The sequence below is a fragment of the Oncorhynchus mykiss genome, chromosome 9 (assembly GCF_057628025.1).
Source record: "Oncorhynchus mykiss isolate SJ-2025 chromosome 9, ASM5762802v1, whole genome shotgun sequence".
In the NCBI taxonomy this organism is placed as follows: Eukaryota; Metazoa; Chordata; class Actinopteri; order Salmoniformes; family Salmonidae; genus Oncorhynchus; species Oncorhynchus mykiss.
This window is the reverse complement of record NC_143030.1, coordinates 15,694,153-15,711,246: the sequence shown is the minus strand read 5'-3', so window position 1 is coordinate 15,711,246 and position 17,094 is coordinate 15,694,153. Positions and strand designations below refer to the sequence as shown.

Below are 17,094 nucleotides of genomic sequence, written 5' to 3'. Positions count from 1 at the left end.
CACTTGTCCTTCAGACAAGGTGACTGAAAATGTTGTTGTGTTGTTTGCTGCAAGAAACCACTTTACAAAGTAAAATGTATTATCACTCCCATACCATTATTACAGAGAATCAGAGAAATTATGCTACCCTCTGCCTATTGGCTACTTAGCTTATTCGAGCTTGTCTCAAAATACAAAACTGCCCATTTAAGACGAAAAACCCCCTCTTTATCTAACTTGCTTTTCAAAGATGTCTAGAAATGTACATGTTTTGTGCTCTTGTAGAAAGCAATCACTAATCTATTGCTGACTACAAATTATCTATAATTGTGCCAATAACTAACTAACTAGGAAAGGATATGAACAAAATGTGCACACAAAGCTCTTGCTTTGATCTGGTTGAATCTGTGTTTGAAATGCACTGCTAGACCTTAGGGACCTTACAGATAATCGTGTGTGTGGGATACAGAGATGAGGTAGTCATTCAAAAATTATTTTAATTATTAATATTATACTATTATTGAGTCCATATAATTTATTATATATATATATATATATATATATATATATATATATATATATATATATATATATATATTTCACCTTTATTTAACCAGGTAGGCATGTTGAGGACAAGTTCTCATTTGCAATTGCGACCTGGCCAAGATAAAGCAAAGTTGTTCGACACAAACAACGACACAGAGTTACACATGGAGTAAAACAAACATAATGTGAGCTGCTCTGACAGTTGGTGCTTAAAGCTAGTGAGGGAGATAAGTGTTTCCAGTTTCAGAGATTTTTGTAGTTCGTTCCAGTCATTAGCAGCAGAGAACTGGAAGGAGAGGTGGCCAAAGGAAGAATTGGTTTTGGGGGTGACCAGAGAGATATACCTGCTGGAGCGCGTGCTACAGGTGGGTGCTGCTATGGTGAGATAAGGGGGGACTTTTATATGACTTGTTACTCCTGAACTTATTTAGGCTTGCAATAACAAATGGTTGAATACTTAAAAATAAATAATAATTTGAAAAAAATGCCAAAAACATTATTCCACTTTGACATTATGGGGTAGTGTGTGTTGGTCACTGACCAAATAATTAAAATGTAATCCATTTAAAATTCAGTGTGTAACACAACAAAATGTGGAAAAAGTACATATTGAATGTTGGTGTTATTTGGACTTATGGTTCATGAGAAGAAGCTTTTCAAAGGTTTCCCAAAATGCCCGTATAGAAATGTAATTTTAAATCACAAAATCAATATCTGCGCGACACATGTTTAATTGAATACTGACAGAGCCTTTGCTAATGATATTTCAGTGTAATTCAGATTTCCCCTTTAAATGGTCATTCCTATGTCACTACCATGTTGTTACTGCAATTAATACTACATTGTTGTAAGGGTTAGTTTATTATTATAGATTATTATCATCTATATTATTATTTTTTCTTTTAACAATACAAAACATCCACATACAACAGCATACAGATTCTCGCAAACATCCATAACATCACCCCTGCCCAGAACCACCTGCTCACACCCCCATCTCCAGCGCCCGCATCACTCTCCGACACATGGCCTCAAACTGCACCATTTTGTCGCCCACACATCTATCAGCATTTAGATAATAAAGCATTTTACCTTTCCATTGGGTTAAAGATGGAGGATTTGTTGATTTCCAGTTTTAAGTCTATTTTTTTCAAGATGATTGATGAGAAAAGTATCATCCAACCCATCGGGTTGCACCCTCATATGTCATGTCTTGAAATATGCAGACAGATGAAATATGCAGTAAATGGACATTGTTGTTTTAGATTCTCATTTGCATCTGTGATAGAATGTTACTTCAGATTTGCAAACTAGTGAACGTCAAGCAGTCATGCCGGGGTTCAAGCTATTGCCACACAGCACCACCATTAGGACAAATTGGACACATCCTTGCTAGGATTAGCTACTTCTGCACTCCTGACCACACTTTCCAAATATCAGATCTCAAAACGTGTCGATAAGTAATGCGGTGCCAAACGAGTAGCGTTTTAAGTGGTTTTAACTAAATGTAAAATGGATCACGGCAGATATTATGGTTCTTTGAGGCAAATTGGTTTATTGTGAGGAGCGGGACCTATACACCAAATTACAGGACTCTAGGGGGTGTGACCTTTCAAAGTTTGAATCTTCAATCGCTTATTGTAGTGCCACCATGTCGCTAATTGCATGAGAGCGTGTGGACTATGGGCCTTTTCTACCATGCCAAGTTGCACCCTCCTAGGCATTACCGTCTCACAGGAATTTGCATGTTAATTATGGTTGACAGAAGAACAGATAAACAAATTATCAACACAAACAAATACAAAAGGGTTTCACCTACTTTCATCAGCAGCACCAGCAGCAGCAGCAGAATCCTAATAATCCTAATAATAATAATACATAAATCAACAATATTCATTTGCAAACAGTTGTATGTCTGCATACTGAAGTTACTCAGAAGATATTTACCTATTAAGTAGCAGAGAGATTGACTCCACTGCATGGTTAATGGTGGAGGCTTCATTCAACCACTTGTCTCCTGTCTCCGGTATCGATTTGAGTTCACTTCAAGCACTGAGTAAGACTCATAACAATTAATAAGACTGGGGTAAAATTTTGGTTCAAGTCATTCACTGCAAATAGAGTTAAAATCTATTATGAATCTATTAAAACATTAGAAATATTTTCATTGGTCTACATTTACACATATAAATCAGTAAAGACAACAACATTAAAGTTAAAGGAAAACTAAATAAAATTAAAATTCAAAGATATGAAACTGTTGATTTGGTCTGGTCTGTGGACTAATGTCTCCCGTTTGGTGTGTGTGTCTGGTGTTGTCTCGGTCAAGGGATGCCTCTCCTCTATGCAGAAGTCCTTTAGAGGACTGAGATGCAAAGTCACCCTCCAAACGAAGTATCTTTCCACTTCCACTGGTGAAACAAAATGGCCACCGCTGCCGTGACTCCAAGTCATCCATCAGAGATTCCTAATGACCAGTCATTTCCCTAGCCTCGCTCACCATGCTAATAGGGTTGCTTACCATGGTAATAGGCACTCCCCATATTAGCCTATCAAATACCAGTGGCCAGTGATGAACACGGCAACCAAGGGGAGCTGCGTCACCTGTGTTCGCCAGAAGACTATGTTAGCCCTCTAACTTAAAGCCTATAGTTTCGGCATTAGGCTGCCAACATGGGGTGTTGATTGAAAAAACACTGTGCTCCAGAATGAAGTTTCCCCTAGGTACAGATCTAGTATCAGTGTCCCCTCTCGCAATCCTAACCTTAACCATTAGTGGGTAAAATGCTAAACTGACCAAGTCTATGTGCAACTTCGTCCTATAATTTCCACTGTCCCTCCCTGAGACTGAGGACGGGCCGATGAGAGGTCAAAGTGAATTAGGCCCAAACTATGAAATCATCACAGAAAGAACCAGAGCCATTATGCACCAGAGGGGCTGAAAATAAAGGAGAATGAAAGAGAGACTGAAGAAGAAGAGGAGAAAAGGAGAAGGGGGGAGGGTTAAGGAAGTAGAGGAAAGATTCTGACCCCTGGAGGCATTGGATTATACATTCCCTAATACACAGCTTCAGTCATTCTAAATGGGACTCTAGTATTTATATTTATATTGGAACCAATTGTCTGGCTGGTCTGAGCTCCCATTGGTCACTCAGAGCTAGAGTGGGAGGAACTAAACTGATGCAGGGAGCTCAGGTGCTGGCATCAAGTCATGACACAGTCACACGGATTCCACATTACCTCATAGTCACACCCATTGCCTAGTTAGTGAACACACCTAGAACAGCATTGGATGCATCATTTGATTTCTGATGTGTAAGGGCCTAGGGCTCTGAGCTTGTGTTCCTGTAATGAACTTCAGTTAGTCAGTGTTATTATACTTTGACCTCCCTGCTTGGCTGTGTGTGTGTGTGTGTGTGTGTGTGTGTGTGTGTGTGTGTGTGTGTGTGTGTGTGTGTGCACGCGTGCGCATGCGCGTGCATGTGCGTGTGTGTGTGTGTGTGTGCGCGTGTGCGTGTGCGTGCGTGCTCGTGTTCATCTTTAATGTGGTAATGCTAATGATGCATTCCTCCTGTCAGGTCCGTTTGGGTGTGTCATCATGGCCAGGAAACATTGCCCCTTGGACTGTATGGGCACGCCCCTGAAAAAAAACATTCAGGCAGGAAAGGGTTATACAAAACAAATAGCCATGACTGGTTTTGTGGTGAATGCTGTCACTGTGAGTCAGGTTTTAGACAGACAGAAAGACAGATATGCAGCACTGAGGCACATGAGACGGAGTGGTTGACTGACTTGCGAATGACTGCATTGATACCGTGAACATGGAAACGCACTGACTCAAATTGACAGATAGATACTATTATGCTGACAGCTACAGTGCAAGCCACAGTATGATTGAATCGGAGGGACAGTAGTTATATGCTTGAACTGTCATTTTGTGTGGATGAAGACGTGACATTGAATAGGCTTACACTGTCTCTTTTTTTTATTTCAATGATGGCACAAGTTAGACAAATAGTTTTTAGGATATTATAATCCATAAATTGCAAAGCAATTCCAGGTGTGGTGTGGTGTAGTAACTGAGAAATAATCTCTACGTTTTTGTTCTAGTAGTGCTACACGGGTGTGTCTTTTTACCTCGGAAAACAAGGGTGTATTCAAGGTGTTAACTGTAAGAAAGCTTGACTCATTTGTCGGTGTAACTGTATTTGGAGAACAATCAGATACGAAAGATAATTAACAACAATTATTATCTGGATTATTAAATGATAAAGAACACTTTTTTGTATTGTTATCATAGCTCAATTGTACACTTCTTGTCTTGCTAATATGTCATTGGCGTCCACTCAAAACTGACTTCTCTCAGTGATCATTATGGATTGTTTAATTTCAAACTATGGATTGCATCCCAAATGGCACCCTATTCCCTATATAGTGCACTACTTCTTGCCAGGGCCCTTAGGGTTTTTGTCAAAAGTAGTGCACTATATTGGAAATAGTGTGCAATTTATAACAGTGTGCAATTTGGGACTCACTTATGGCTTCCTTTTTTCTCCCAAGAGATGGATTCCCTACCAGTTTGTCATCAGATAAGAAGTTCCAGAGATGGATTCCCCTACCAGTCTGTCATCAGAGAAGAAGTTCCGGAGATGGATTCCCCTACCAGTCTGTCATCAGAGAAGAAGTTCCAGAGATGGATTGCCCTACCAGTCTGTTATCAGAGAAGAAGTTCCAGAGATGGATTCCCTTACCAGTCTGTTATCAGAGAAAGAGTTCCAGAGATGGATTCCCCTACCAGTCTGTTATCAGAGAAAGAGTTCAAAAGATGGCTTCCCCTACCAATCTGTTGTCAGAGAAGAAATTCCAGTGTTTTGTCTGTCTGGATGTGTTTATTGACATGGTCACGACCCCATGTGACCACACCTTCTGCATGGGCTGTATCAGAGAGCTCTGGAAGAAAAGATACACGTGTAGGTAGCCAACCTGTGAGAGAACCCCAAATTAGCCCCTGAACAAGGCAGTTAACCCACTGTTCCCCGGTAGAATAAAAAAAATAATAGGCCAATCAGTGTCATTCTTCATGGCCTCTAGTTTCTCTGTGCCAAATTTGAAATAATTGAAAAGATCTATGCTTGAGTTACTCTAACCTTAACCCTCTTCCTATCCTTCTGAGGTGGGGGACAAGACCTACTGAGTTCTAGGTGTGGTCAGAGAGTCCATCAAAAGGAAGGGTATGATAACCTCAACGCCAGAGAATGACTACCGGACTGTGAGGCTGAAAGGAGGGGACGAGTACCGTGCCATCGAATCCCTCCTTCTCTCTCTCGGACGGAGAAGCCCTAGAAGGACATTTCTGATCATTAGGAGTGTCTGATGTATAATTTGGATTCAAGGTGGGAGTGTTTGTGGATTATAAGGAAGAGTTGGTGTCCTTTTATGATGTAATGGCCAAGGCTCATATCTGTTATTTTACTGGGTGCTTCCTCAGTCCCCGTGTTAATGATGATAATAAAATCTCAGCCCTATTGGTCATCTCCTGTGTCAATCATGAAGCGTAGGTTTCTGATTTGCCTAAAACCATACCTCAGGCCAAGTGGGCGTGCTTGTTTTACACCACCCTGTGGCCTGGGTAGGTGGGGATTTCACTTCAGGACCAATGGAATGGTTTCAATTTAGCCCCATTGGTCATCTTCCCTGTCAATCATTGTTAATGTAATTTCATAATTCCAATATGTTTTCATTAATTGAATTCACTTAGTCTATTATGAGAATTTGTAAGATTCTTATTTGCATAAAATAGACAGAGACCAGTCTTATCAAAATTAGATAATATATTTATTCTCGGAGCGCGCTGCCATGAAACCACGAACAACAGTTTATATACAAAATATGACGTCATAGGTTATAAAATGTCCTTCCTCCTATCAACCAGGACCGAACAAGTTCAAAATATTATTCCCAGCCCCTCGCTTGCTCACTCCAGACACACAGTTAAATCAAGATTAAACTTCTGAAGTCTTCATTTATCACTATTCAGCAGTCAGCTCCAGATAATGGAAAACCTAGGAAAACACTCACTGCCTTATCTAACCATCCCAGAGCTAAGTTGAGTCGGTTCAACCATAGGTTATCCTTTCTGATTACTTAAAACCCACAATTCCAGTCCTCTCCAACCTGGCTGGAATGGTATTTATTTAATTGAATTACCCCCTGTTTCATGCTCCACAATCCCTCCCTTATGAATTAATATTATTAATCAGATAAAATAAAACAGAGTATAGTTTTAATTAGTTATAGTTCTATTTAAAATGTAGATATTGTTTAGTCATTATTCATACAATTCCTAACAATCATGAAGAGCAGGTTTCTGATTTGCTTCTATCCATGAATCAGTCCCAGTGGGCGTGCTCATTTTGCATCACCGGTGGCCTGGGCGGGTGGAGACTTCACTTAAGGACCAATGGAATAGAGTGCTAACTCCGCCCACACGGGGCACCAGGCGATGCAAAACGAATGCAGCTATTGTTAGTTCTGGTCAAATGTCAGCCCCATTGGTCATTTCCCCAGTCAATCATGACGGATAGGTTTCTGAAGAAGGCTACCAGAAGTTTCTGTTGAGTGTGAGAACATGTCAAATACACCATGTGATAAAAGATACAATTAATTAAATATTTTTATTGACAATGCCCTAAATCTTGACAAGTTGTCTATGAATGCTCAAATGTATTGTTTTAGATTTTAATATTATAATACATAAGCAGTATGAAAAGTATTGCTGCAAACTTTTATCAGGCCTCAAACAAAAACTGTCCCCGATATAGGTTTGCAGCCATACCTTTAATATTACTTGTGCATTAGAATATTAAAATACTCAATGTGAATAAATGTTTGGCAATATTGTGTTTGTTTCTTCTTCTTCTTCGCTATTATGGCGGTCCGCAAACAAATGATGTTGGTGGATACCTCCACATAATGTATTGGATGTGTTTCAGCCTACTATTCTGTAGCAGGAATTCATTCAACTTTGTGAAAAAAATTGTCCTACCAACTAACCCTGCACCCATTAAAACCTCACCACTTGTTGATGTGCTTATTTACTTTAAGGTCACGCCTTACCTTCCATCTGTGTGTAACATACTGGTTTCCATCCACCCAGAGCCAGAGTTTCCATGTGTTTTGCATAGACCTACTGGAGCTGAGAGCTCAGCTGCATTCAGAGACCTGAGAGGATATTGTCTGCACCCCAAATGGAACCCTATTCCCTTTATTGTGCACTCTATTTGACCAGGGCTCTGCTGTTGGGAATATGGAGCCATTTTAGAATCAAACAGGGCTCTGGTCAAAACCAGTGCACTATATACTGTGGGAAAAGGATGGCATTTGGGACTTGATTCTTTTCTAAATGAAACATGGATATTACCACATACTGGTTTAAAGGGGCAATTTGTGATCACAGCAACAACAAACACTTGTTTAATGTCATATTCAAAGGCCTCAAATTACAGATGATAGTATTATTACATGTCTTATCAGTCAGTGAACCGTGCCAGGAATGCTCAACAAATGCTACATTCTCAGGCCACAATTACAATATGTGTATACAAAGCCTTCGGATAGTATTCACACCCCTTGACTTTTTCCACATTTTGTTGTGTTACAAAGTGGGATAAAATGTATTTCATTGTAATGTTTTGTCAACGATCTACACAAAATACTACATAAAATACTATGTCAAAATACAAGACAAATTGTAACATTTGTAAAAAATAAAAAATAATCTCGATTAGGTAAGTATTCAACCCCCTGATTCAATGCATGCTAGAATCAACTTTGGCAGCAATTACAGCTGTGAATCTTTCTGTATAAATCTCTAAGACATTTGCACACCGGGACTGTACAATATTTGCAGATTATTATTTAAACAATTCTTCAAGCTCTGTCAAGTTGGTTGTTATAGACACTATAACTCTAAAGGCCCACTCAAGAAGAGCTGCTGTATGCTGAAGGTCAGGTTGAACTTGTATACCATTGACTGGAAAATATGTCTTAGAAATTGCATGTTAACTCAATTAGGGAAAACTAACCTATTTGCTTGAACAAGGTGATTTGTTTCAGCAGTGCAAGTTCCCCTTGTCCAGGTGGCCCCTTCATATGCATACACACGCAAGCACATGCCATGCACACACACAAAACACACTGACACAACATACACACAGACACGGTAAAGGTTGAAGTTGCCCCTTGACACTGATCTTGGGTCAGTTCTGCATTTCCTTCACAAATTGTTAAGTTTAGGATTAAGGGAGGGGAAACTGATCCTAGATCTGTACCTAGGGTAAACTTCACCCCGAAGCCTAATGCTCACATACAGGTGGGTGAATAAGGGAGAAGGAAACCATGTGACATCTAATGTTTGCATTTTCCCATGTCAGTGAAACAACCCCATTGTAAAGAGAGAGTGAAAGGGAAAGAAAGAAGGAGAGAGAGAGAGAGAGGACAGCACTCTCTGGGTCAAAAACTTCTCACAACAGGTAAGTGAAGAAAAAAGTTGTATTTGTTTTATTTGACCTTTATTTATCTATCCAGAAATCTATCCTCTTTTAATCCTTTTATCACCTGAATGTAGGGAATAAAAAAAACATGGTTGTTCATAGTTATTAGTTATTTTGAAAAAGGGGAAGTTTAATATATCACAAAATGGCGAAATTATTATTTCAATACTATTTATTTAATGTTTAAATTAATGTGTATTGCAGATATGGAAGGGAGGGCTCTCATCCTGGTACTCTCAGGTCAGTGTGTGTGTGTGTGTGTGTGTGTGTGTGTGTGTGTGTGTGTGTGTGTGTGTGTGTGTGTGTGTGTGTGCGTGTGTGTGCGTGTGTGTGCGTGTGTGTGTGTGTGTGTGTGTGTGTGTGTGTGTGTGTGTGTGTGTGTGTGTGAAAGTGTGAAAGTGTGAAAGTGTGGCAGCGTATCTCTGCGGTATTGCTGAATCATACACCTAGAAGTGCATTTCTCCACAGTGCTCTGCACCCTCTCCTCCTGCCTCACTCACGAGTACCACTATGTTAGCAACCCTAAGACTTGGACCGAAGCACAGAGATACTGCAGAGAGAAGTACACTGACCTGGCCACCATAGAAAACATGGGGGATATGAAGAGGCTGATCAACACTGTAGACATTGGTTATAATGGATCAGTCTGGATAGGGTTGGAGAAGGGAGATATCATGGTGTGGCAGTGGTCTCTGGCAAACAGAGATTACTATGGGGAAGAAGGAACTGGGTTCAGGAAGTGGAGTGAAGGAGAGCCTGATAATGGTATGGGGAGAGTTGAAGAAGAATGCGCTGCAATGAATGAGAATGGTCAATGGCAGGACATGCCATTCACATTTAAATTGTCTGTCTACTGCTATGATGGTGAGAGTTACTGTTTTCATGCTTTTCTACTTCCAAGTTTCTTCATAATACTGAGTTTGTGTCTGTATTTTAAAAAAATCATTTTTTGAAACGTATTTCAAGTAAAGAGGTGAATTCCAAAACCCTATATATTTATTTTCAGAAATGTTGGTAAATTAGCTTTTATATTTTAAAGAACTTATTAAAGAGATTTGTGTACTTTTTCACCACCAAATCACAGTATGGATTTTGTAATTGTATTTGTTTTTATTAAGGCAGCAGCTACTCTTCCTAGGGTTCAGCAACATTAAGGCAGTTATATACCTTTTACAGATATGTATTTGTTTGAAATCTATCACTTGATGGTTTCTAAACACTATATATCTGCCTCACTCTGAGATAAATAAGTATTAGTGCTAAGTTTTACACAAATTACTACATTTTTTTGTAAACAAATGTTACATTAGTACAGGTTAACCTCTCCCGAGGTTCTGTTCAAGTGGTCCCCAGCTGCTGACCGGACGTTCCGGGACCTCAAGCACCGCTTCAACACAGCTCCCATATTGGTTCCTCCTGACCCGTCCCGTCAGTTTGTGGTGGAGGCCGATGTCAGAGTGGGGGTTGTCCTGTCCCAGCGTTCTGCCCTGGACCTCAAGTTACATCCCTGCACCTTCTTCTCCCATCGCCTCAACGCCACGGAAAGGAATTAAGATGTGGGGAATCGTGAGCTTCTCACGGTGAAGATGGTGTTGGAGGAGGGGAGGCACTGATTGGAGGGGGTGGAACATCTATTCATTGTGTGGACGGACCACAATAACCTGGAATATCTCCGCATCCTTGGAACCTGAGACCATCCTTCCCACCTCATGCCTAGCGATGGAATTCAGCTGGGGAATAGAGAAGCTTGTCCGTGAGGCACAGCGTTCCCAGCCGAACCCCGGGGGGGCCCAGATAACTGGATGTTTGTTCCTGATGCTGTCCGCCCCTTTGTCCTGGAGTGGGCCCACTCCTCCAGGCTTGCCTGCCACCCGGGCTCCCGTCTGACCCTGGCCTTTGTGCGACAGCACTTTTGGTGTCCTACCATGGTCCCTGACATCTCCGCCTTCGTCGATCTGTGTGCAGAACAAGACTCCTCGGCAAGCTCTGGCTGGTCTCCTTCAACCAATGCCTGTCCCTCATTGTCCCTGGTCACACATATCCCTGGACTTCATCACGGGTCTCCCCCCGTCTGATGGCAACTACGTCATCCTGACAGTAGTGGGCCGGTTTTCCAAAGCAGCCCATTTCATTCCTCTCCCCAAGCTAACCTCTGCAAAAGAGACGGCCCAGCTCATGGTGCAGCACGTCTTCCCGGATCCATGGACTTCCGGTGGACATGGTTTCCAACCGGGGTCCTCAGTTCTCGTCCCGGTTCTGGTAGGTGTTCTGCACACTCATTGGATTGTCGGCCATCCTGTCCTCCAGTTTCCACCCTCAGTCCAACGGCCAGTCAGAGCGAGCCAATTAAGACCTGGAGACGACTCTTCACTGCCTTGTCTCCGCCAACCCCACCTCCCGGAGCCAGCAACTCATGTGGGTTGAATGAGCCTGCAACACCCTCCTCTGCTCTGTCACTGGTCTCTTACCCTTTGAGTGTTCCCTGGGTTATCAGCCCATGCTCTTCTTGGAGCAAGAGGAAGAAGTCGGCATACCTTCGGCCCAGATGTTTGTCAGTCACTGTCACCCTACCTAGAAGAGAGCCCGATCGGCTCTTCTCAAGACCACCTCCAGGTATCGACGACAAGCCGACCGCAACCGGACCCCTGCTCCCCGGTATCATCTCGGGCATACGGTATGGCAGTCCACTCGAAATCTTCCCCCCCGGGTGGAGTCCCGCAAACCTTCACCCCGTTATATAGGCCCTTTCTCCATCTCCAAAATTATTAGCCCCTCTGCTGTTCGTCTTCTGTTGCCCTGTACCCTCCGTATACATCCCACTTTTCATGTGTATAGGATTAAACCTGTCTCACAGTCCTTTGCCTCCTGTTTCCTGAGCCTGCCTGCCGTTCTGTAACTTTTACACTCCGTTCTGAATTACTGACCTCTGCCTGCCCTTGACCTGTCGTTTGCCTGCCACCCTGTTTTTGTAATAAACTTTTGTTACTTCGAAACTGTCTGCAACTGGGTCTTCTCCGGAGCCATGATAAACACAAAAAAACTGCAAGAGGCCTATGAATACAGCAATATGAGATCTGTATGTAAAATATTTACATTTGCCATTGTGGTCCTTTAGCAGATGCACTTATCCAGAGCGACTTACAATTAGTCCATTCATCTTAAGGTCGCTAGGTGAGGCAACCACATATCACAGTCAAATGTACAGGATACGAATATTCCATTCCAGCTAAACAATGGATATATAGAGTTTTGCAACAAAATCAATTTTAAAATCCATTTTAACACACACCAAAAATGTATGAAAAAAATAACAGTAATATTTTACACACAAATGAAGGTCCCATAAGCAATAATTTCTGATGATTGTGAAACATTTCTGAAATGTTTTTTAAATGGTTGTATATAGTGTTTTGGAACAAAACTCTTCAAGTATATTTTCACTTACATAGTCCAAAACATCTGTTTGAATGAAGTATCCAACTACTTAAAAAAATATATATATATATATAATGAAAGGAATTCAATTAAATCTGCCCTATTTTCAAATGAACTGTATCCTAACAAGAAATCTGCCAATCTCAAATATTTCAGATAAAACAAACATTATGGTTAATAATAACGAGTTGATGACCTGGAGAGAGGCTCAGCTCTACTGCAGGAAGCACCACACAGATCTGCCTAGTGTGAAGAACCAGAGAGAGAACAATGTGTTACAGAACCTAGTGCTTGGCAGTGGTCTGATGTGGATCGGCCTGTTCAGAGACTCCTGGAAGTGGTCAGACCAGAGTGACTCCTCGTTCAGATACTGGGGTCCCAACCAGCCCATTAATCGCGTAGGGAATCAGAACTGTACTGCAGTATGGGAAGGAGTATGGACAGAACATCCTTGTATGTATAGGATTCCCTTTGTTTGTTATGGAGGTGAGTCTTCATTTATTTTACTTAAGTGATCTCTTAAGTATCTTTACATCATGGCCTACTATAGCATGGGCAACATTTGTAAAATGCATTGTGACAAATGCCACGTTTGCTGTTAAGGTTACCTCTCACTGTAACAATAAACATGACACGTCTGTGTATTTCTATGCTCCTCCCCCCAGTGAAGAAGACACAGCAGATGGTGAGAGTGAGGCTGACCACAAAGGACCAGAACATGGACCTGACTGATCCTGACATGCGGGAGGCCATCTTGCAGCAAGTGAGTCTCCCACTCTTGGTGAAAGAAGCTCTTTCACCATTATAGTTATATTATGAGCGTAGCACAGCATAGTTATACTGTATTCCGTTTCTTTGTGTTCCAGATAAGGAAAGAGCTGAGGGAAAAGGGGATGTCTGATGACGTCAAACTGAGATGGAAGGAGCATCCCGATGGAAACATATTTCGCAAGGAAGAAAATATGGATCCCCAAAAGAAGAAAATATGGATCCCCAAAAGAAGAAAATATGGATCCCCAAAATAAGAAAATATGAATCCCCAAAAGAAGAAAATATGGATCCCCAAAAGAAGAAAATATGGATCCCCAAAAGAAGAAAATATGGATCCCCAAAAGAAGAAAATATGGATCCCCAAAAGAAGAAAATATGAATCCCCAAAAGAAGAAAATATGGATCCCCAAAAGAAGAAAATATGAATCCCCAAAAGAAGAAAATATGGATCCCCAAAAGAAGAAAATATGGATCCCCAAAAGAAGAAAATATGAATCCCCAAAAGAAGAAAATATGGATCCCCAAAAGAAGAAAATATGAATCCCCAAAAGAAGAAAATATGGATCCCCAAAAGAAGAAAATATGAATCCCCAAAAGAAGAAAATATGAATCCCCAAAAGAAGAAAATATGGATCCCCAAAAGAAGAAAATATGGATCCCCAAAAGAAGAAAATATGGATCCCCAAAAGAAGAAAATATGGATCCCCAAAAGAAGAAAATATGAATCCCCAAAAGAAGAAAATATGAATCCCCAAAAGAAGAAAATATGAATCCCCAAAAGAAGAAAATATGAATCCCCAAAAGAAGAAAATATGGATCCCCAAAAGAAGAAAATATGAATCCCCAAAAGAAGAAAATATGGATCCCCAAAAGAAGAAAATATGGATCCCCAAAAGAAGAAAATATGGATCCCCAAAAGAAGAAAATATGGATCCCCAAAAGAAGAAAATATGGATCCCCAAAAGAAGAAAATATGGATCCCCAAAAGAAGAAAATATGAATCCCCAAAAGAAGAAAATATGGATCCCCAAAAGAAGAAAATATGGATCCCCAAAAGAAGAAAATATGGATCCCCAAAAGAAGAAAATATGGATCCCCAAAAGAAGAAAACGAAGGAGAGAATTCCAGTTATGACAAAGGGAGAACTCTAAACTTGGAGAATTATATTTCTTATTTTCTGGGAAATTCTAGATATTATTTTACCTGATTTGGATTTTTTTTGGTCTCCAACTATATGGAATTTGCATATTTATATAAGGAATAATAGATACTATTCTAAAATATATAACCCGTATTTGGTGAAACTGCCTCATCCTTTTGTGATATTACAACAACAAATACGTTACTTCAAACAACGAACACTGTTTTACCCCCTCAGACATCATTGCGGGCACGATAGAACTCTGTTTCATCACAACAGGACAAAAACAATAGCAAGGCGCCGGGGTGAATTATGGCGTGGTTTCACCAAATGTTGATTCTAGCTTTAAGTAATACACTGCTAAAAAAGAAATAAAGTTTAGAACATGTATTAGTGGCGTGTGTAACATTATATGCTGTTGTACTCATTAAGAATTAACCGTTTTGTATCAATTGATGATGATATGAGAATACGTTAAAATACATATACCTTATCGCTACAATACATATACTGAATTGTAGCGACCTTAACCAACACCTACTGTAGCAACCTCGTCAAGAGATTCAGATCTCTTGGCGTAACAGCTAAGGTGTTTGTTTGAACTTAGCCAGAGCCTGTTTTGAGTCCTGGTCGGGGCTACCCCCCCCCCCCTGGAATTTGCTTCAGCATGTAAATTATGTAAGTGAAATATGTATCAATGATATAAATCATGTTTTAAAATGTTTATAATCATGTTTGTAAAGTAGTTATAAAATAAACATTGTAACTCTGGGAAGACAAATCCTTTCCACTTCTCCAGTGTGATGATGTCATGGACCCTGATGGTGTGACTGTGAAGGATTGGGCCTCTAACCTGCTCTGTGCTCAGTCTGCTTTTTTGGTTGCAGGTAGAACCCTTCTGGTTCCAGGCCGATCCCTTTTGGGTTCCCCTTCTACAGAGGGTTCTACCTGGAACCCAAAAGGGTTCTACCTTGAACGAAAAATGATTATTCTATGGGTACGGCAGACAAACCATTTTGGAACATCCTTTTCTAAGATTGTAGGGGAAACACAGGTTTTTCAGTCTTCATTCAACACCACACGTTGGAAGCCTAATGCCTATACTATAGGGTTGAGTTCAGAGGGATAACTTAATCTTATGGCAAATACAGATGACTAGAGTTCAACCCCAGGTGGTCACCTTGGCAGCTGTATTTATCAGTGGCCACTGGTATTTGCTAGGCAAATTGAGAGAGTGCACCCTGCCATGGTGAGCGAGGATGATGGATGACTTGGAGTCACGGCAGCGGCGGCCATTTTGTTTCACCTGTGGAAATGGCAAGAAACTGTAAAAGGTCATTTGGAGGGTTACTTTGCATCTCAGCCCTCTAAAGACCTTTGCAGAGAGGAGAGGCAACCACTGACCGAGACAACACCAGACAGACACAGCAAACGGGAGATCTCAGTCCACAGACCAGACAACCAGAGAGAGAGAGCAGACCATCTCAACAGGTCAATATCTTTGAATTTGATTTAGATTTTATGAATCTAAACTGAATTATCCAAACTGCGTAATCAATCAAACTGGGGGAAAAAATATTTGTTTGTTGCTTGAAATTGTTATTTAACTTAAACTTAAATATGCTTGTTTTTTTACTGAGTGATTTCTATAACTAAATATGGACCAAAGAAAATATTTGAAACGTCTTTATATATTCATAAAAGATTTGACCTCTAATTGAATTCAATGAATTGGAGTGATAGTTTTCCCAATTTTTACCCCAAACATGTAATTCCTTTTTAACCCGAAGAGGAATTATGAGTCTTTAGTGCTTGAAGTGGGCTAAAATAGGTGCCGGTACTGTCAATATTTAGGTGTCGAAACAATATTTTTAAGCCAATATTATATAATCGTGCCGGTACTTAAGGAGATGAAAATGTGGGTATTACAAATGTAGTAGTATACCAGTGTTGCTTCCGTCCCTCTCCTTGCCCCAAGGAGTTAATATTAAAATCCTCATACTACTGACTGGGATCAATATGATCACAGACATATTTGTTATCAGAGCTGAAAGGTTGTTAATTCAATTCTTCATGACTTTGTCAATCAACTTGTTCTTAATACATCAAAATTATTGTTTAGTGGGCCTCCTGAGTGGCGCAGTAGTCTAAGGCACAGCATCACACTGTGCAACTAGAGATCCTGGTTCGAGTCCAGGCTCTGTCGTTACCGGCTGTGACCGGGAGACTCTTGGGACGGCGCACATTTGGCCCAGCGTTGTCCGGGTTAGGAGAGGGTTTGGCTGGTAGGGATGTCCTTGTGCGCTCTAGTGACTCCTGTGGCAGGCTGGGTGCTTCAGCATGCTGACACGGTTGTCAGGTGTATGGTGTTTCCTCTGACACATTGGTGTCAAGAAGCAGTGCAGCTTGGTAGGGTTGGGTTGTGTCTCGACCCTTGCCTCTCCTGAGTCTGTAGAGTTGGGAGTTGCAGCGAGACTGTAGCTACCAATTGTATACCATGAAAAGTTTTTAAACATAAGGGGTTATGAGACAGATTTAAGGTGTCTAAGGTGTTCTAGAACATGACATGGTGTGTTGTAACACAACTTAATCAAGAGTTGTGCAGCACCTTGAAAGACACAAGGAGCACTAACACAGAAAAGGTTGAGAACTTGGTTTCGAGTTACGCCC

General features: G+C 40.9%; 1 protein-coding gene across 1 annotated transcript; it reads left to right on the top strand.

Annotated features, from left to right (window-relative positions):
* Positions 1-12,649: 12,649 nt before the first annotated feature.
* On the top strand, positions 12,650-15,207 carry LOC149980772 (C-type lectin lectoxin-Thr1-like). The gene is made up of 3 exons (XM_090183653.1): positions 12,650-12,998; positions 13,178-13,275; positions 13,379-15,207. Exons 1-3 carry the CDS (start codon positions 12,683-12,685, stop codon positions 13,535-13,537), a joined length of 573 nt encoding a protein of 190 aa, XP_090039779.1. The 5' UTR covers positions 12,650-12,682; the 3' UTR covers positions 13,538-15,207.
* The last annotated feature ends 1,887 nt before the right edge of the window (positions 15,208-17,094 follow it).

What these genes read in the sequence shown, in the direction of transcription:
- LOC149980772 (XM_090183653.1), top strand. Translation starts at nt 12,683, where the DNA reads ATGGTTAATAATAACGAGTTGATGACCTGGAGAGAGGCTCAGCTCTAC. An exon ending in TCCCTTTGTTTGTTATGGAG is followed by an intron (nt 12,999 to 13,177) that starts GTGAGTCTTCAT and finishes TCCTCCCCCCAG; the next exon opens with TGAAGAAGACACAGCAGATG. An exon ending in GGGAGGCCATCTTGCAGCAA is followed by an intron (nt 13,276 to 13,378) that starts GTGAGTCTCCCA and finishes TTTGTGTTCCAG; the next exon opens with ATAAGGAAAGAGCTGAGGGA.